Source organism: Haliaeetus leucocephalus, unplaced genomic scaffold (genome assembly GCF_000737465.1).
Source record: "Haliaeetus leucocephalus isolate CR32 unplaced genomic scaffold, Haliaeetus_leucocephalus-4.0 Scaffold598, whole genome shotgun sequence".
Classification (NCBI taxonomy): domain Eukaryota; kingdom Metazoa; phylum Chordata; class Aves; order Accipitriformes; family Accipitridae; genus Haliaeetus; species Haliaeetus leucocephalus.
The window spans coordinates 865704-879700 of record NW_010973034.1 but is presented as its reverse complement, the minus strand read 5'-3'; the positions used below and the strand labels follow the sequence as shown (position 1 = coordinate 879700).

At 37.5% G+C, this 13997-nt stretch overlaps 1 protein-coding gene across 2 annotated transcripts in view; it reads right to left on the bottom strand.

Annotated features, from left to right (window-relative positions):
• Positions 1–13997, bottom strand: part of FAM172A (family with sequence similarity 172, member A) — a 268877-nt gene that overhangs the window by 206484 nt on the left and 48396 nt on the right. For both annotated transcript variants that reach the window (XM_010578033.1, XM_010578032.1), the window contains 2 exons: positions 8167–8232; positions 40–231 (listed from right to left, as the gene is read on the bottom strand). In XM_010578033.1, coding sequence (XP_010576335.1) covers positions 40–231; positions 8167–8232 — 258 coding nt within the window. The remainder of the gene's footprint in view (positions 1–39; positions 232–8166; positions 8233–13997) is intronic.

The window sequence follows — 13997 nt, the reverse complement described above, 5'->3', positions numbered from 1 at the left end:
TTTTCCCACACAACCATACATACATGCACTTTCACTTACCTCAATAGCTCTCTTTATATATGGTATCTGTGTGCCACTGTCCAGATCTTCGTTAATTATAAGTCTCCTAGCCCACTGACCTGCTCTGACAACACCATTACCATGAATTAGGACCAGCAGCTTGTCAGGATTTGTTAACGCATCTTCACTCATAAAGATAAAGCTCTTTGGTTCACTCTCAGTTGCATCAACCTGCAATTACAGACAACATGCACTTTTATGCATCAATAACATTTTTTAAAAGAACATCTGTAGTTACAAAGTTAGCCACCAAATTGATATAAAACCTTTCACCATGTAACAACTATTTGTATGCATATTATAAGGACTAATGTGTGCCCACTACTAAAGAAAAATAAAGCAAAAGTTAGTATCTGTGCAATGTGACTTTGAAACATATAAATATACCACAGTTTAGAACAGTAATCCAAGGGAGATTTAAATTTTAAAAAAGGGGGTAAAAAGTACGCTAAAACTTTGAAACATCAGTTGTTTACAGAAATTTACTGGCAAAAAGAAAGTCCATAAGGAACAATCAGGGGACAGGGGTGGGGGCGGGATCAAATAATTTGTCACCTCTGATATGCCTGAAGCAACAATAAAATTCTTACACAATATGAAAAAAATCCTGGAGAGTTCCATCTCAGCCACCTCAACAGAAATACCCAGTAAGCCACAGAGGAACCTGTATTGTAAATTTATCTATTACAAATTTAATAGGATAGGCCTAGGAAAATATAGAAATCCGATCTGGGTCTAAATAATGGCTTCATTAAGAGTCCTGCACCTGGGTCAATGCTTAGCTACTTTGCTGTAGGAACAGACCAACAACCAGCTTTGATAATCAGTAAACCATAATCTAATTCCAAGTTTTGTCCTTACTCTAGAGAGTAAAGCAGCACTTTTTGTTCAATAAAAACAGAAGTTCTATAGAGATGGTCTACACTTGGTTTAGCAAGCCTAGCTCAAGGCTAGTTAAGAACTGTGCTGGTGTAAATGCCATGAGGGCAGAAAAAAACATCTGGTCTACTCATTCTTCCCTTTCTACCATATGAACACATAGAAAAGAAATAACAGAACAGGCAAATCTCCCTGTCCTCCTGTACTCCACACCCCATGACCCGCACAGGCTAACGGTACAGCTCCCAGGAACAAACCTGGATTGTCTTACGCCCTGCAACAGCGATGAACGGCAGGTCAGGATATGAGCCTTAGGTTGACAGGAGGAATGGCTATTTGGATGATGTCAGTTTTTCTCTCATACGTGGGTATGTATTCTTTATTACCCTTACCTCAGGAAAAATTAATTGTGCATGAATCGCCAGACTTTTTTTTAATGCAAGTCCTACCGAGTATTTTTTTAATGAAATCAATGAGGCTACTTAAACAAAAGGGATTCCTAACTGGAAGAATGGTCATGTTTCTCCTCAGCATCTGCTGGAGTGCTGAAGACCTCATTCCCTGCTCCAAAATGACGTAACATCTCACGTGCCTCAGCTCGCACCGTCTACACCAGGAAAAGTACTCGTGTTCTCTCACACTTTGTGCGAAAATAGAAAACACGGTAAAAAATACATTCTATTGAAAAGAGTACAGAACATATAAGTGCAACAGGTACCATACTGGGGCTACAGTCAGATCACGTTGCTGCTTCTGAAGTAGCAGTATTGATACCTTAAAATTTAACACAGCTTAGGTAAAAAGTTAGACAACACTAAATCTCAGATAGTGCTTGGCAAGATGTAACTGACTTTTGCACATGAACTGAATACTTACGATACTGTAATTAAGAAAAAACATTGTGCACTTGTATTTCAGAAAAAGATAACACTTAGCTGTATGCTTTAGTATTTATAATAACTAAATTTTTGTTTACTATTTAGGAAATACTAGCACTTAGTGATCATATGTATTAGAAGATATCACTAGTTCACACTTCTGCAAATATGTTAATTTAGAAGTTAAAAATATCTACCAAGACCATAAAAAATAACTCTTCATTCTCTTCCTCAAATTAATCACATTTGCAAACTTTTATTCAAGCTCATTTATCTTCAAACAGTAGTAATTCATTAGATCAAGCTTTCACTGAAGAATTCACATAAAGGTCACTCTTGTGCACAACCTTACTTTACTGACAAATCAACATAGAGTACTATTTAGTGCTAGACACACTGAGTCCACATAAAATAATTTATATTTATTAGCCACTTTCTCTTCCAGACCTACTCATGAACACTTATTTCTGATCCTTTATTCAAAGACAAATCAAATAAATTAGTAAAATTCAGTAAAATGCTAAACTTTAATTAGTTTAATTTAACAATTTGATTCAATGTTGTTATTCACATGCAACAACAATCTTCCAATAATCTGTAGCTAGGAATGTCAAATCAATCTAAATTCTGCTGATAATTTGCTGTTTAAAACTACTGTGTAAAGTTTCATTTTTCTTTTCTCAGATTTATTTTTCCAACACAAAACTATACCTTAAGGTTTATGAATGTATGCAGTTACGGTGAATTCTCTGAGTTATGTGCTCTACAGATACTATGATTTTCTTAAGGTTTTCAAACAGTGAATTACTTTTTCCTTTTGAGTTCTGTCTCAAATGAGCTATCACCTAATACAGTAGTACCAGCCTACAGAGTATTTCAACTGCATACTAGTTAGTATTTTGCACAGCTGCTATGAATACATAGGGTAAAGTCAAACTATACTTGAAATCTAATCTTACTGACATTCATGTTACCACATCAACATTGACTTAATTTTCAGTTCTTAGCCATTACCAACCCAAGATACACAAGACCTGACTAGGCTGTAGGGGTCTTTTATTTTGTACATTGGAAGTTTTTAAGTTTAAGATTGAATGTTAACTTTTTAAAGGGGAAAAAAATCCACTAATATTTTTCTTATTCCAGTTAAGAAACACAATAAAAATTATGAACCTAGAGCCTGCAAACAAGTGAAACAGGTGTAACTTGTGACTGGAGGAAAAAACATGGCAAATAAATGGAACTGAAACTGCAAAGACTCAAAAAGATTGTGAGAATTGTGAGCAGCTGGTGCAGAGAGAAAACTGCTCATTTGCTTTGCAAGATAAGAAAGTCTTCTGTTATGCGGCTCTACATAAAGCTCGCTAACTCACTTATGTTACAGTCTTTACAATATTGAATATCCCGATTTATAATTTTTCACTCAAAATTGTGAAAAATGAAAACTGCTGATCAATACTATAAGCAGCTAAATACCATTTGGCCATTACCACAACTAACTTAACAAACCTAAAATCAGTGGAATTTTTACAAGACAAGTATTGACTGGACTTTGGCAACAAAACAGCCAAAAGGAACATGCAGTGGAGATAACAGACCATTGTTTCTCAAAGAAAAGTAGTTCCTGGCTGTCTAGTAGATCAGGAGAACTACTGAATGAAGTTTTACCTACTGTAGTGAAAGAGCAAAGCATTGGTAAGTTAGAAGATTCTGCAAAGTTAGACTTTTCAGTGCCATCGTCAATAACCCATATTAGTAATTATTTAAACTAACATCTCAAGCCTTCCCAGAAGCCATTAAAGATGCATTTAATTCAGAAGCACCCTCTATTTGTCCTCAACTCCTAAAGAACAGCAAAGATCAATCACTGATTATGCCATCAAAACTAAAGAAATACAAAGACTTCATCTGGATAAAAAAATTGCAGTCATCTTTATATTCATAATATAACCTTCAATGGAGCACAAAATGAGAAATTTAAAAGAAATAATTGCACGGCTTCTCCCAGACTGTGAGTCTCTTCATTTAAATTTTCAAGTCCAGTAGTATATGTTAAACATTAAGAGAACTACAATACTTCACAGTAACAATAATGCAGTATGCATCTCAGCCTCCCTGTGTAGGAAAAAACGTTCAGATTTATGTCTTGTCAGAGATGCTGACATACTAAAATAATGGGCGAGCTTTCCTGATTTCCAAACTGCTCTTATTTTCATATCTGAAAAGAAATTTACAAACAATTGTGTCAAAAACTGAAGCTGCTGCCTGGGAAAGCAAAATAAAGACAGCAAGTTGGACTTTGCATATGAGGCTGAAATTAAGAAAGATGAGAGAACATGAAATGCTGTCATCCTAAACCTTTGAAGCATAGCATTTCTGTACACTACTAAAATCACGCTGAAAAAATAAAAAATAAAAAAGTACTCCACTTAACACAGTCCTGAAACACATTTCATATATTCGAACATCATTACACTATCTACTTCATCATCAGCTGCAGAAAAAAGAAGGCCGACACACCGTCTGTCACCTGTGACGAAGTTCAGAAAAAACATGTTTTCTTATTCACCTCCAAAATGTTCATATAATAACGTCATATTCATAAGAAGAGCCATCGTGGTCAGATCAAGGTCCCATGATCCTGTTTCTGACAACTGCCTGATTGCTTGGGGGAACAGTACAGGAACAGAGTGGTTATAAAGTGATTCTTCCCTGGTTTTGGCAACCAGTAACTTTGGAGCCTCCCGAGGCAGTTTATAACTGGACAAGCATGTACAATAGTTCAATGCACCTACTGCACCTTAGTATTGTCAAATGGTTTTTTTGAATACATTTATACCTTTCTCCTTGATAGTATTCTGTGGCAATGAGTTCCACAATATAATTGGGACGTATATGAAATAGTACTGCCTCTCTTTCAGTAGAGATCTCCTGCCTGATAATTTAAACTTGATGCCCCTTAGCTCCTCTATTATGAAAAAAGCGAAAAACCATTCCCTATTCATCTTCTCTACACCTTTCATGATTTTATAGATTTGTCATATTCCTTCCTCAGTCATCTATTTTCCAAGCTGAAGAATCTTTGTCTAATCTTTCTTTGTCTGAAAAGCATTTCATGCCTGTGATCATCCTTGTAACCCTCCTCTGTATTTTTTTTTTTAAATTCTTCATATCCTTTTTGATATAGTGTCCAGACTCCATGCAGTGTTCAAGATGAGGGCCCACATAATGAGTGGAATGACGATGTTTTTCTGTTTTGTTCTCAACACCTCATAATTCCTAACATCCTATTTGCTTTGAGGGTTTTTGACTGCCATTGAGCACTAACTGATGTTCTCAGAGAACTATTCACAATCTCTCCAAGCTCTTTCCTGAGTAGTAATAGCTCATTTAGAGGCCACCATTGTGTTTACAGAGTGAGTTATTTTCCCCATAATTTCACATTTACCAGAATTGAATCTCATGTCATCTTATCATCCAATCATTCAGCATCATGAAATAATTCCCCAACTCATCACAATCAGCTTGAGATTTAAGTATCCCAAATAATTTTAGAAAAAACAGAAAAGTTTGTTAGCTTCTATTAGTTTCTTTTTTCCTTTTATTTACAACTATGTCAGTGAAGGCCTTAATAACACTGCACCAGGAACAAATTATTTCATCTTTAAAATATTAATACCTTTTTTCCCTTTTAACAAATTATTGACTCATAAGAGGAATCCCTCCTCCTATGCTTTTAAAAAGCATTTGGTGAGCTCGTTGACAGCTTATTGGAAATCCACGTACTCTTTTACTGACAAGATCTTTCTCTTTCATGCGATCTCTGACTCCTTCAATGAATTCTAGTAGGTTTTTTAAAAAGAAACCTATACTGACTTTTCCCCCAATATATTATTTCCTTCTGATACAGAGGAATCACTATGAATCACTCCTGGAGGCCTTTCAAAGACTATCGCATTTACTCTTTTTCTGTTTCTCTGATGAAAATAGCTGATTTCAGCAGTAAGTTACATACTAGTTGGTTGCTCTGAAGCTTCTTATTTGACTTCTTATAGAACCCTGGCTTAATAACCATCTCATCCTGGAATTTGATTATTGTGCGATCTATCAATTTGTCCTAAGATCTCTTCTACTGATATGTCACATTTCAGACAGTTCCTCAGAATTATAACCCGTTTAAAATAAAATAATAATAAAGTGTGGAAACTGGACAAATAAATTGGAAATAATCATGTTAGTTGTTCTTATTTGAGCTGAGCATTGCTTTTGCAGGCCACTCATCTATTAACCTCATCAGCTCCCTTTTATCATTAGCCTTTACAACTGTTAACAAGCTCCTCAAATGCAGTTTTGGGTGATCTCACTCTGATTTTTTATGTAACTTGCCAGCATTTATACTCTTTTGTATTTTCCTCACTTGCACAGGACTTACTCTTGCTAGAGAAGCTGTCTTATTACCTCTATTATTCTCCTTTACTAGTTTAAACTAGGTTTTTTCTGTTGTTATTTTGAAGTCTGTCAGTGGTGATTTAAACATAGCCTTTAGACAGCTTTAATTTTTCAGCTTCTATATGCATTGTTTCATTTTTCTCTTTTTTGTAGGCCTCTTCATAACCTATCTTTGACTGTGGTGAGGGCTTCCTACGCATAATACTTATTACTAAAGAACAGTGCTCATACCTTGTGCCTAATTTTCCACACTGCTCACAGTTAAACAGCTGCATATATTTTCTGAGTTCTTTCTTTGCTCCAAAATGCAATTAAATTATGACGCTTTGCAGAAGCTGGAAGTAACATATTTAAGAATAGCTTAAATGTACTACTGACAAACTCCATCAGTACTTAATTTATAAATAAGAGTAAACACAGATTAATTCAACAGTGGGAGCTAGACAGGGCCATTCTTCTCCCAAGCCAGACATCCAAATCTCAGAGCCACGTGGACAAGTCACCACGTGTGTGACAAAGGTGATGGAGGTGTTGTAATACTTATTCCAAGTTTGTTTGTCTTCATTTTTTGAAGCTAATAGATCAGCCTTAGCACTGCATTACTTACTTGCATATTCCTTTCTAGAAAGGACAAAGAAAGTTCTATAGCCTCAAAATTCAGGCACTTAAAAGCTTCCTGGTTTTACAGAGAGAGGGTGACATGGCTTGAAGAAGTCTTTTGATACATCACCTGCCTGGTACACAGAAGTAACTCCTTGGACCAAAACTTCCGCAGTGAAGAAAACTGGTTGTGCAAAGAAGTTAGAGATCATGACCAGCGCTGCACCAGCAGACTGCCACGATGAACCCAATCCTCTTCTCTGCCTACACAGGGAAATCTGAAGTGGGGAAATGCTTTCTCAAGCACTCTCGGGTCTTGGGGCATCAGCATAGCCTACGTGGTTTAGTAGGCTGGGACTGCGAAGGAGAGAAACTGCTCACCCTCTGACTGCTCCATGGAGCTCCTGGCACAGCTCCTTCTGCCCTGACCAGGAAAAACTGGCAAAGCCTGGCTGGGAAACCTGGAGTAGTTTGGGCAGGTTATCAAAACATTACCGGAACAACACTTAGGGAACAGAAATAATGGGAAGCGTGAAACATTACAGAACTGCTAAAGCAAAGGACCTTTTCCTTCCTTAGCCCACATGGGTTCTCCCTGACTGAATATGAAGGACTGGCTGAGAACAGCAGGAATGCAAAAGCTTCTCAAACACCGTAAGAATCCTTTATGATAGTGACGGAAAACCTACTCAGTGCTGTCACACTATAGTCTCCCCTACTTTCTCCAGTATATAATATAAAAATACCTAACATCATCATGGTATCACATGTATTTACAAAAAGTCTCATACGTGTTCTTTGGGGAGTGCTTCATCCAAAGGCTGATCAAATATTTCCACTAAACAACAGCAGCACCTTATATTACATACATGTTACAAGTTACTGGAAAAGTGTGTTTTAAAAAAAGACTTGGGAGTAGTTTACTGAAACTCAGTTTGAGTTTATTCCTCTGCCTATAAAGGCACATTCATTCTCTACATCCAGCAGTAGAGGTCTTGAAACATTCACAAATACTTTTCAAAAAGCTTATGATTTCTCTATAAAAACTACCACATTTTGAAAATTCTGGTGTCTGGTAAGGCAAGGAAGGCTCAGCTGGAGAAATGAAACACATGAGAAGTGAGGTGGAACCACATCTCAGATGCACACCATGCTGCATGCGAAGGCAGTGTCCTGAGACAATGCCCTGCACAGACCCCTGGCACATCTGAATACTGGATTGCAGGCTATGATTTTTAAAGATCCAAAAAAACTACGTCTTTGGGGGGGGGGAAAAAAAAAAAAAAAAAAAGATACTTACTGGGAGAGTTACTTTCTTCAAGTGGCATTCCGTTTGCAGTAGTTCATAAACATATTTAGTAATGATCTGGAAGAAAAAAAAAAGAAAAAGAAATGCAAATAGATATCAAACCACTTACAGTAATGAAATATCCAGGCAGACCACTTAACAGCTAGTTGGTTAAACTGCTAAGCACTTGTATATGTTTTGCCACTTATCTGAATCCTTTACTACACAACTAATGATAGAACTTGAAGCTTTACACAAAAAGTTCCTCTCTGTCCCTCAGAAAAGGCTGCTTGCCAGTACAAAGAAATTGTAACTGTACCTGTGAATCCATCACGTGCTGCTGTGTGAATAATTATGTGCCTCAAAACTAAGGATTATAACCAATTAATATATACTCAGGGGTACAAGAAAGGCTCTCTTTTGCAAAAAAATACTTTAAAAGCATTTTTTTCCCATAAGCAGGACTCCTGAAACCCTCTTCCCTGCAGGTTCACTTCATGAGCTACATGGAGAGCAGATCTGTAGTCACCCTCAGCACAAGTTGTCTTGCCGTTTCTATTCACTGAACAGGAGAGGAATGGGTCAAAGGTTTCTAAATAGAAGAAAAACCCTGACTGATTCCCCACTATGGGGGAGTTTAAGTCTCTTGTCTCCATGTAGAAATAAAATTGAAATTTTAGACCTGAAACAAAAGGAATTATTTCAAAGAGCAACCAAAAAAAAATCAACCTAGTCGCAAGGAAAGACTTGCCGTCTCAAATGTAACAAAGTTGTTCACACTTCAAAGGCTTGCCTAATATCTAGGGAAATTTTTTTTTACCCTTATATATTCTAAGAAAAATGGAGATGCAGATGTAAGAACTTTCTAACTATTATTAATTTGGGAATTAAGCTGCGGAACAAACTAAAGCGCTTTGTCCGTATGGGGCTGTAAAAACAGTTTGGAAGTAACTGCCTGGATTTCACTGGCTACAGGAGTTTAAAAAAAGAAAAAAAAAAAAGGAAAAAAAAAAGCAACTTAAAGAGGAAAAAAAGTGCTCATTAAGAGCCTCAAATGGTGTTTGCCTTCCCTTTAAAGCTTGGAGAATTATGTTTAAATTCCAGACAGGACAAGATCTAAGTCCCAAAATATTAATCCAAGAATATCTGGGTACAAACCCAGCTGGTATTCTTTAGTCCAACCCCTCAAGGCCACAATTACAGCCATCTGAACCCACAGCATATTAAGCCACAACAGAAACGTCGCTGTAACAAAGCTCTCAAGTGATGGCATCTTAACAACACACTATGAACTGAGCAAGTAGGAGCCAGGGTATCATAAACTTCAATTTTAATTTTCCAAATGCACAATTACCAAATAAAGTTTCAATGAAGTCCAAAAGTTTTCATTATGTACATGTGAGCAAACACAATATGCAAACGTTTGGAACACATTCGAACAAATTAGAGGTACTGATGAAAGCTAATTAAAAATGTTGGCACGTGCCCCTCCCTTCCTTTCACAAAAACCCCAAATCTTTATTAGGATTATGTGAATTCTTTGCTACCCTGCTCAAATATGTTTATTGATAGAATTATGTTCAAAAAACTTTATGGTTTTAAAGAAAATCAGTCTTACTGAACATTACTATCTACAGGGAAACTGCATTTGGAGAAGGAATTTAGCTGGGAGCGATGAGTTGATTTAAGACATGTTTATCCCCAAAGCAGTATGTTAGGAACATGCATACAGTGTAATTTTACCTTCAGGGCCAAACTTTTTATGGTTCACCGAAATCAACTTCAGTGTAATGCCAACAAGTAAAGCAGTTAAGTTCCTGCAGTCTCAGATGCCGATGTTGTACAGACATTAAAATGAGTATAATGATAATATGGCCTCAAACATAGAAATTTTATTTTTCACTCTAAATCCAGGCATCTACTAACCATCAAAACCACTAAAAGAACACTCAGAAGATAAAAAAATTGCTATGAAGCAAATGTATTTTAGACACCACTTGCAAAAATCTACCCCTTTTTGCAGCTATGTGTTTGTATCTATTTCTTCTATTCTCTCTCATCTATTTAGACTGTGATGTCTTCAGGGCAGAAGTAAACCTTGCCTCATTTTTTCCACAGCCTGGCTCAATGGGGCTGTGATCCGAACTGGCTTTTTATGCACTACTCTAATAAAATAAAAAGCAATATCAGCCTTAAAAATTGGACTGTTAAATCAGTAGAGCATTCTGGTATAGCAAAGACTTAACCTAATGAAAGCTTTTAATAAGAGTAAACATGAAGAAAGATATAGTGGGTTGGAGGCTTGGATGCAAAGTGTGAGATTATGATCCTCAGGCAGCTCAGCACCTGGATGGTCTCCACGGCCCAGACAGACTTGAGGAAAAACTGCCATAAACTTCCCCAGTTTAAGACCACAGGAGGGTTTTTTTGGCAGCAGAAGATCAACAAGTTCAGGGATATCCTAGCAATGGCTCATATGCTGTCAGCTTTAAAGGATGGAAGGTGATACACAAGATATCTTGAAGTAGCATCAAAGCCCCAAATTTCCCAGAGTTGAAAACATCATCATAATGGCTAGGTTTCCTGCACTTAGCATGGATGTGCCTGGAAAATCTAGCACCATTCTGTCTGACCTAGGAATATGGCTGCAAGTACTGAAAATGCTACAAATCCAACATTACATTTGGAATTTTATGCTTTTATTTACTTCTTGTGATTTTATGGCTGATCTGTAATTTTGAAAAATTAACTCTTAAAATACCTTTTCTATAGGCATTAAAAAGAGAAGGGAACTGTGCCATTTTATTTATATAGCACTAGTTAGACTTACTATTACAAATCTATACAATTTAAATAGCCACAACTTCTTTTAGTAGTAGTATTAACTTGCGTATGCTGGTATTTTATCTTTAAGATCAGAAAACCATTGCAGGATGTTGAGAAGTGTCTTGTGACTTCTAGCATGAGAAGGTGAGTATGGTTACACTCCATGAACTCTCCTGGACTAATCATCGGTCATATGGTTGCTCATGACCACAGGTACTTAGTGACAAAGGCTGTTCAATCCAGTCCAGTGTTAATAACTCATCTGGAACTATCACGCAACAAATTGTCCAGTACAAGCCATTCTCAAGGCAAACTGTGACACTTGCTAGAGACTTCTACTCATGTTATTCATACTAACCTGGGATATTTATGCTTTTTCTATGGCTCTTGCAACTCATAAGGTGTACCAACACTTAAGCAGTACGCTGCGTTGTAATTCAAGGTAATAAGGTTGCTGGTGAGCAGGCAGCACCATGTCTGAGATGGGAAAGGAAAAAGAACCAATAGTAAGGCTTGCCCAGAGTGTATGAAATTAATTGCCAGATGAATGGAAAAAAAATGGTAGTGTTGCACTTCTTGTATGAGACAATGGAAACTTCAACCCCATTTTACAGTATCTCTGCTCTTTATACACTTCCAAGTGCAGCCTATTAGGAAAACACATCCCAAATAGGGTAAGTATCTGAACTAAGCAGTATCAAGGTGTTCTTATTGCCTGCTCTGAGAACTGGGGAAAAAAAACCCAAACACAAACCCTAGAAAATTCCATGCCTCTCATCCCCTATTCTGATAGCAAGGGAGAAATCCTTTCCAACCACAAAAAGGTACTTAGCCTAACACTTCCATCCCACAAAAAGGTTGTATTCAAACTGTAGGACAGAAGAAACTTTCTTCCCAGCATAGACTGGTCCTCTTTGGAAAGGAACTAAATGGCTTATACTTCAATTTGCTCCCAGCCAGCTGAGGAGCCAGTGTCCTGCCTCCTATAAGCTTGAGGATCTTCCGCCTTAAATGAAGTCACAGCTTTTCTTACTTTTGTCAGACTAGAAAAATTTCCAGAATGAAGGCAGGCTGATGATAGCAGGGACCACAGCCGAGCAGAACATGTCCTGAACAGTAAAAACAGTGGATTATCCTGGGCATATTAAAAACACGAGTACGTAATCTCTGCTACCATTTCCTTGTTATAGTTTTCATTCACCTACTGTGGACAAGGTTGAGAGCAATAATACATATGGTTCAGGACAGGAACCAAACTTCAGTGCTCACAACTGCCCTTCTGAGGAGCTTAAAACAGTCAGTCTTCTGACTTATGATGGACATTAACAGTGTGAATACCTCCAGAAGTACCTTTTCAAAGTGCTAGTGGCCCCAAATATGACATCTGCAAAGTTCAATAGTCTTATAGATAATTGGGGGATAGACTTATATCATGAACAGTGATCCTTCATATGGATCCGGAACATAACCTATTTTAATTATAGAGAAATTAAATTTGATGACTTGGATGGCTAGCAAAAAGGATAGAGACAGAGAAGACCACAGAAAGAAAAGAGAAGTACATTATCTTATGACAGAGTTGAGATTTTACCCTTGCACTGCTAAATATTCTGCACAATGGTGGCCAAGACTATAATGCTGCACACAGTCTGCAGAGCAAAACTGAAACTCCAGGTGGAAACATAGTTCTGGTACACATAACTGTAGTACACAGTCATTGGCAAGGTCCTGGCTTCATATGACTTGTGTTCTTTTAAGATTATATTGTTCATATAGAGGACTTTCTTCAGGACTGTTTTCAATTACCAGAAAGCATTGAAAAATTCTGTTAGCAGCATAATTTGTAAAGTCTTTGCAATACACCATCCTGAAGCGACACGATCAAAAGATCAATACCTGCATACAACTATGTGAAAGGAGAAATTAAAGACTAAGAGCCATCGAGACCAATATGTTTAAAGTTAAAGTTAAAAAAGTTAAAGTCCTGAAGGTACTGAAGCCTCAACATGGTAAGTGGAGACAAATACCAAAGAGACTCTTCAATGCACTAAGTATTGAAGGTCTTTAAACAGCAAAAGCCTGGAAAAGAGGACAACCAAAAGCACACTCACAAAGCAAGGAGGCAACTCCAAAATAACTCAGTTTAAAATAATATACCCCAATTTTAAGTCTGTAAGAAACTGAAAGAAGCCTTATAACACATATCAAAAAGGTCAAGAACCAGCCTGGCACACAAGAGGAAGAACAGAACTGCAGCTGACCCACTGGTGAACTTTTTTGTAACAGAGATAGCCAGGTATACAGACAACAGATCACAACTCAATGACTTGTTTCATAACACCTACATCCTAATCCAGAAGAGCTGATTCAGTACATACCACATCAAAAACCATGCTGGGATGCAGTGAAGTGCACTGAGCCTTGCTCATCGAGTCCCCCAGCTCCTGCTGTGCTTTACAACCCAAGCCCTCTGAATTCTCTTTTTTTCCCCTGAGAGTGCTCCCACTTTCAAAACCAACCATGGGTAACTCCACCTACCACTAGAATATGTACACGAACAGAACAGCAAACCTACTGCAGAAGGAAAAAAAAGAAAAAGACAAAGTAAACTACTCAAACTTGCAAAATGTTTTCTCAAGAGTGAATTCTCTGCTAAAAACAATTTAAGGAAATGGCATAGGCCCGTGTGATTTGTGGCCTTTCGCTTCTAAACCGGCACCTATCGGTAGTCACTGGAAATCATTACCACGCAACAAACGTTCATGGATTCACAACAGATGTGAGGAACGCTTCAGTTAGCGCAAACCACAAAGTCTCTTTGAAGACAATCAAACGCCACATGTCCCTCTCTTCTCCCATATGCGCATCCCTCATGACCAAAACGCCAACAACCCTGTCAAATGGCTGGTGTATGGTTAACACATGATAGAGAATTAAGAACATGTGACATGACAAAGGATAAAGCGCATGTGAGCAGTTGACATTTCAACCACTCACGTGATGGAGGACGGATTACA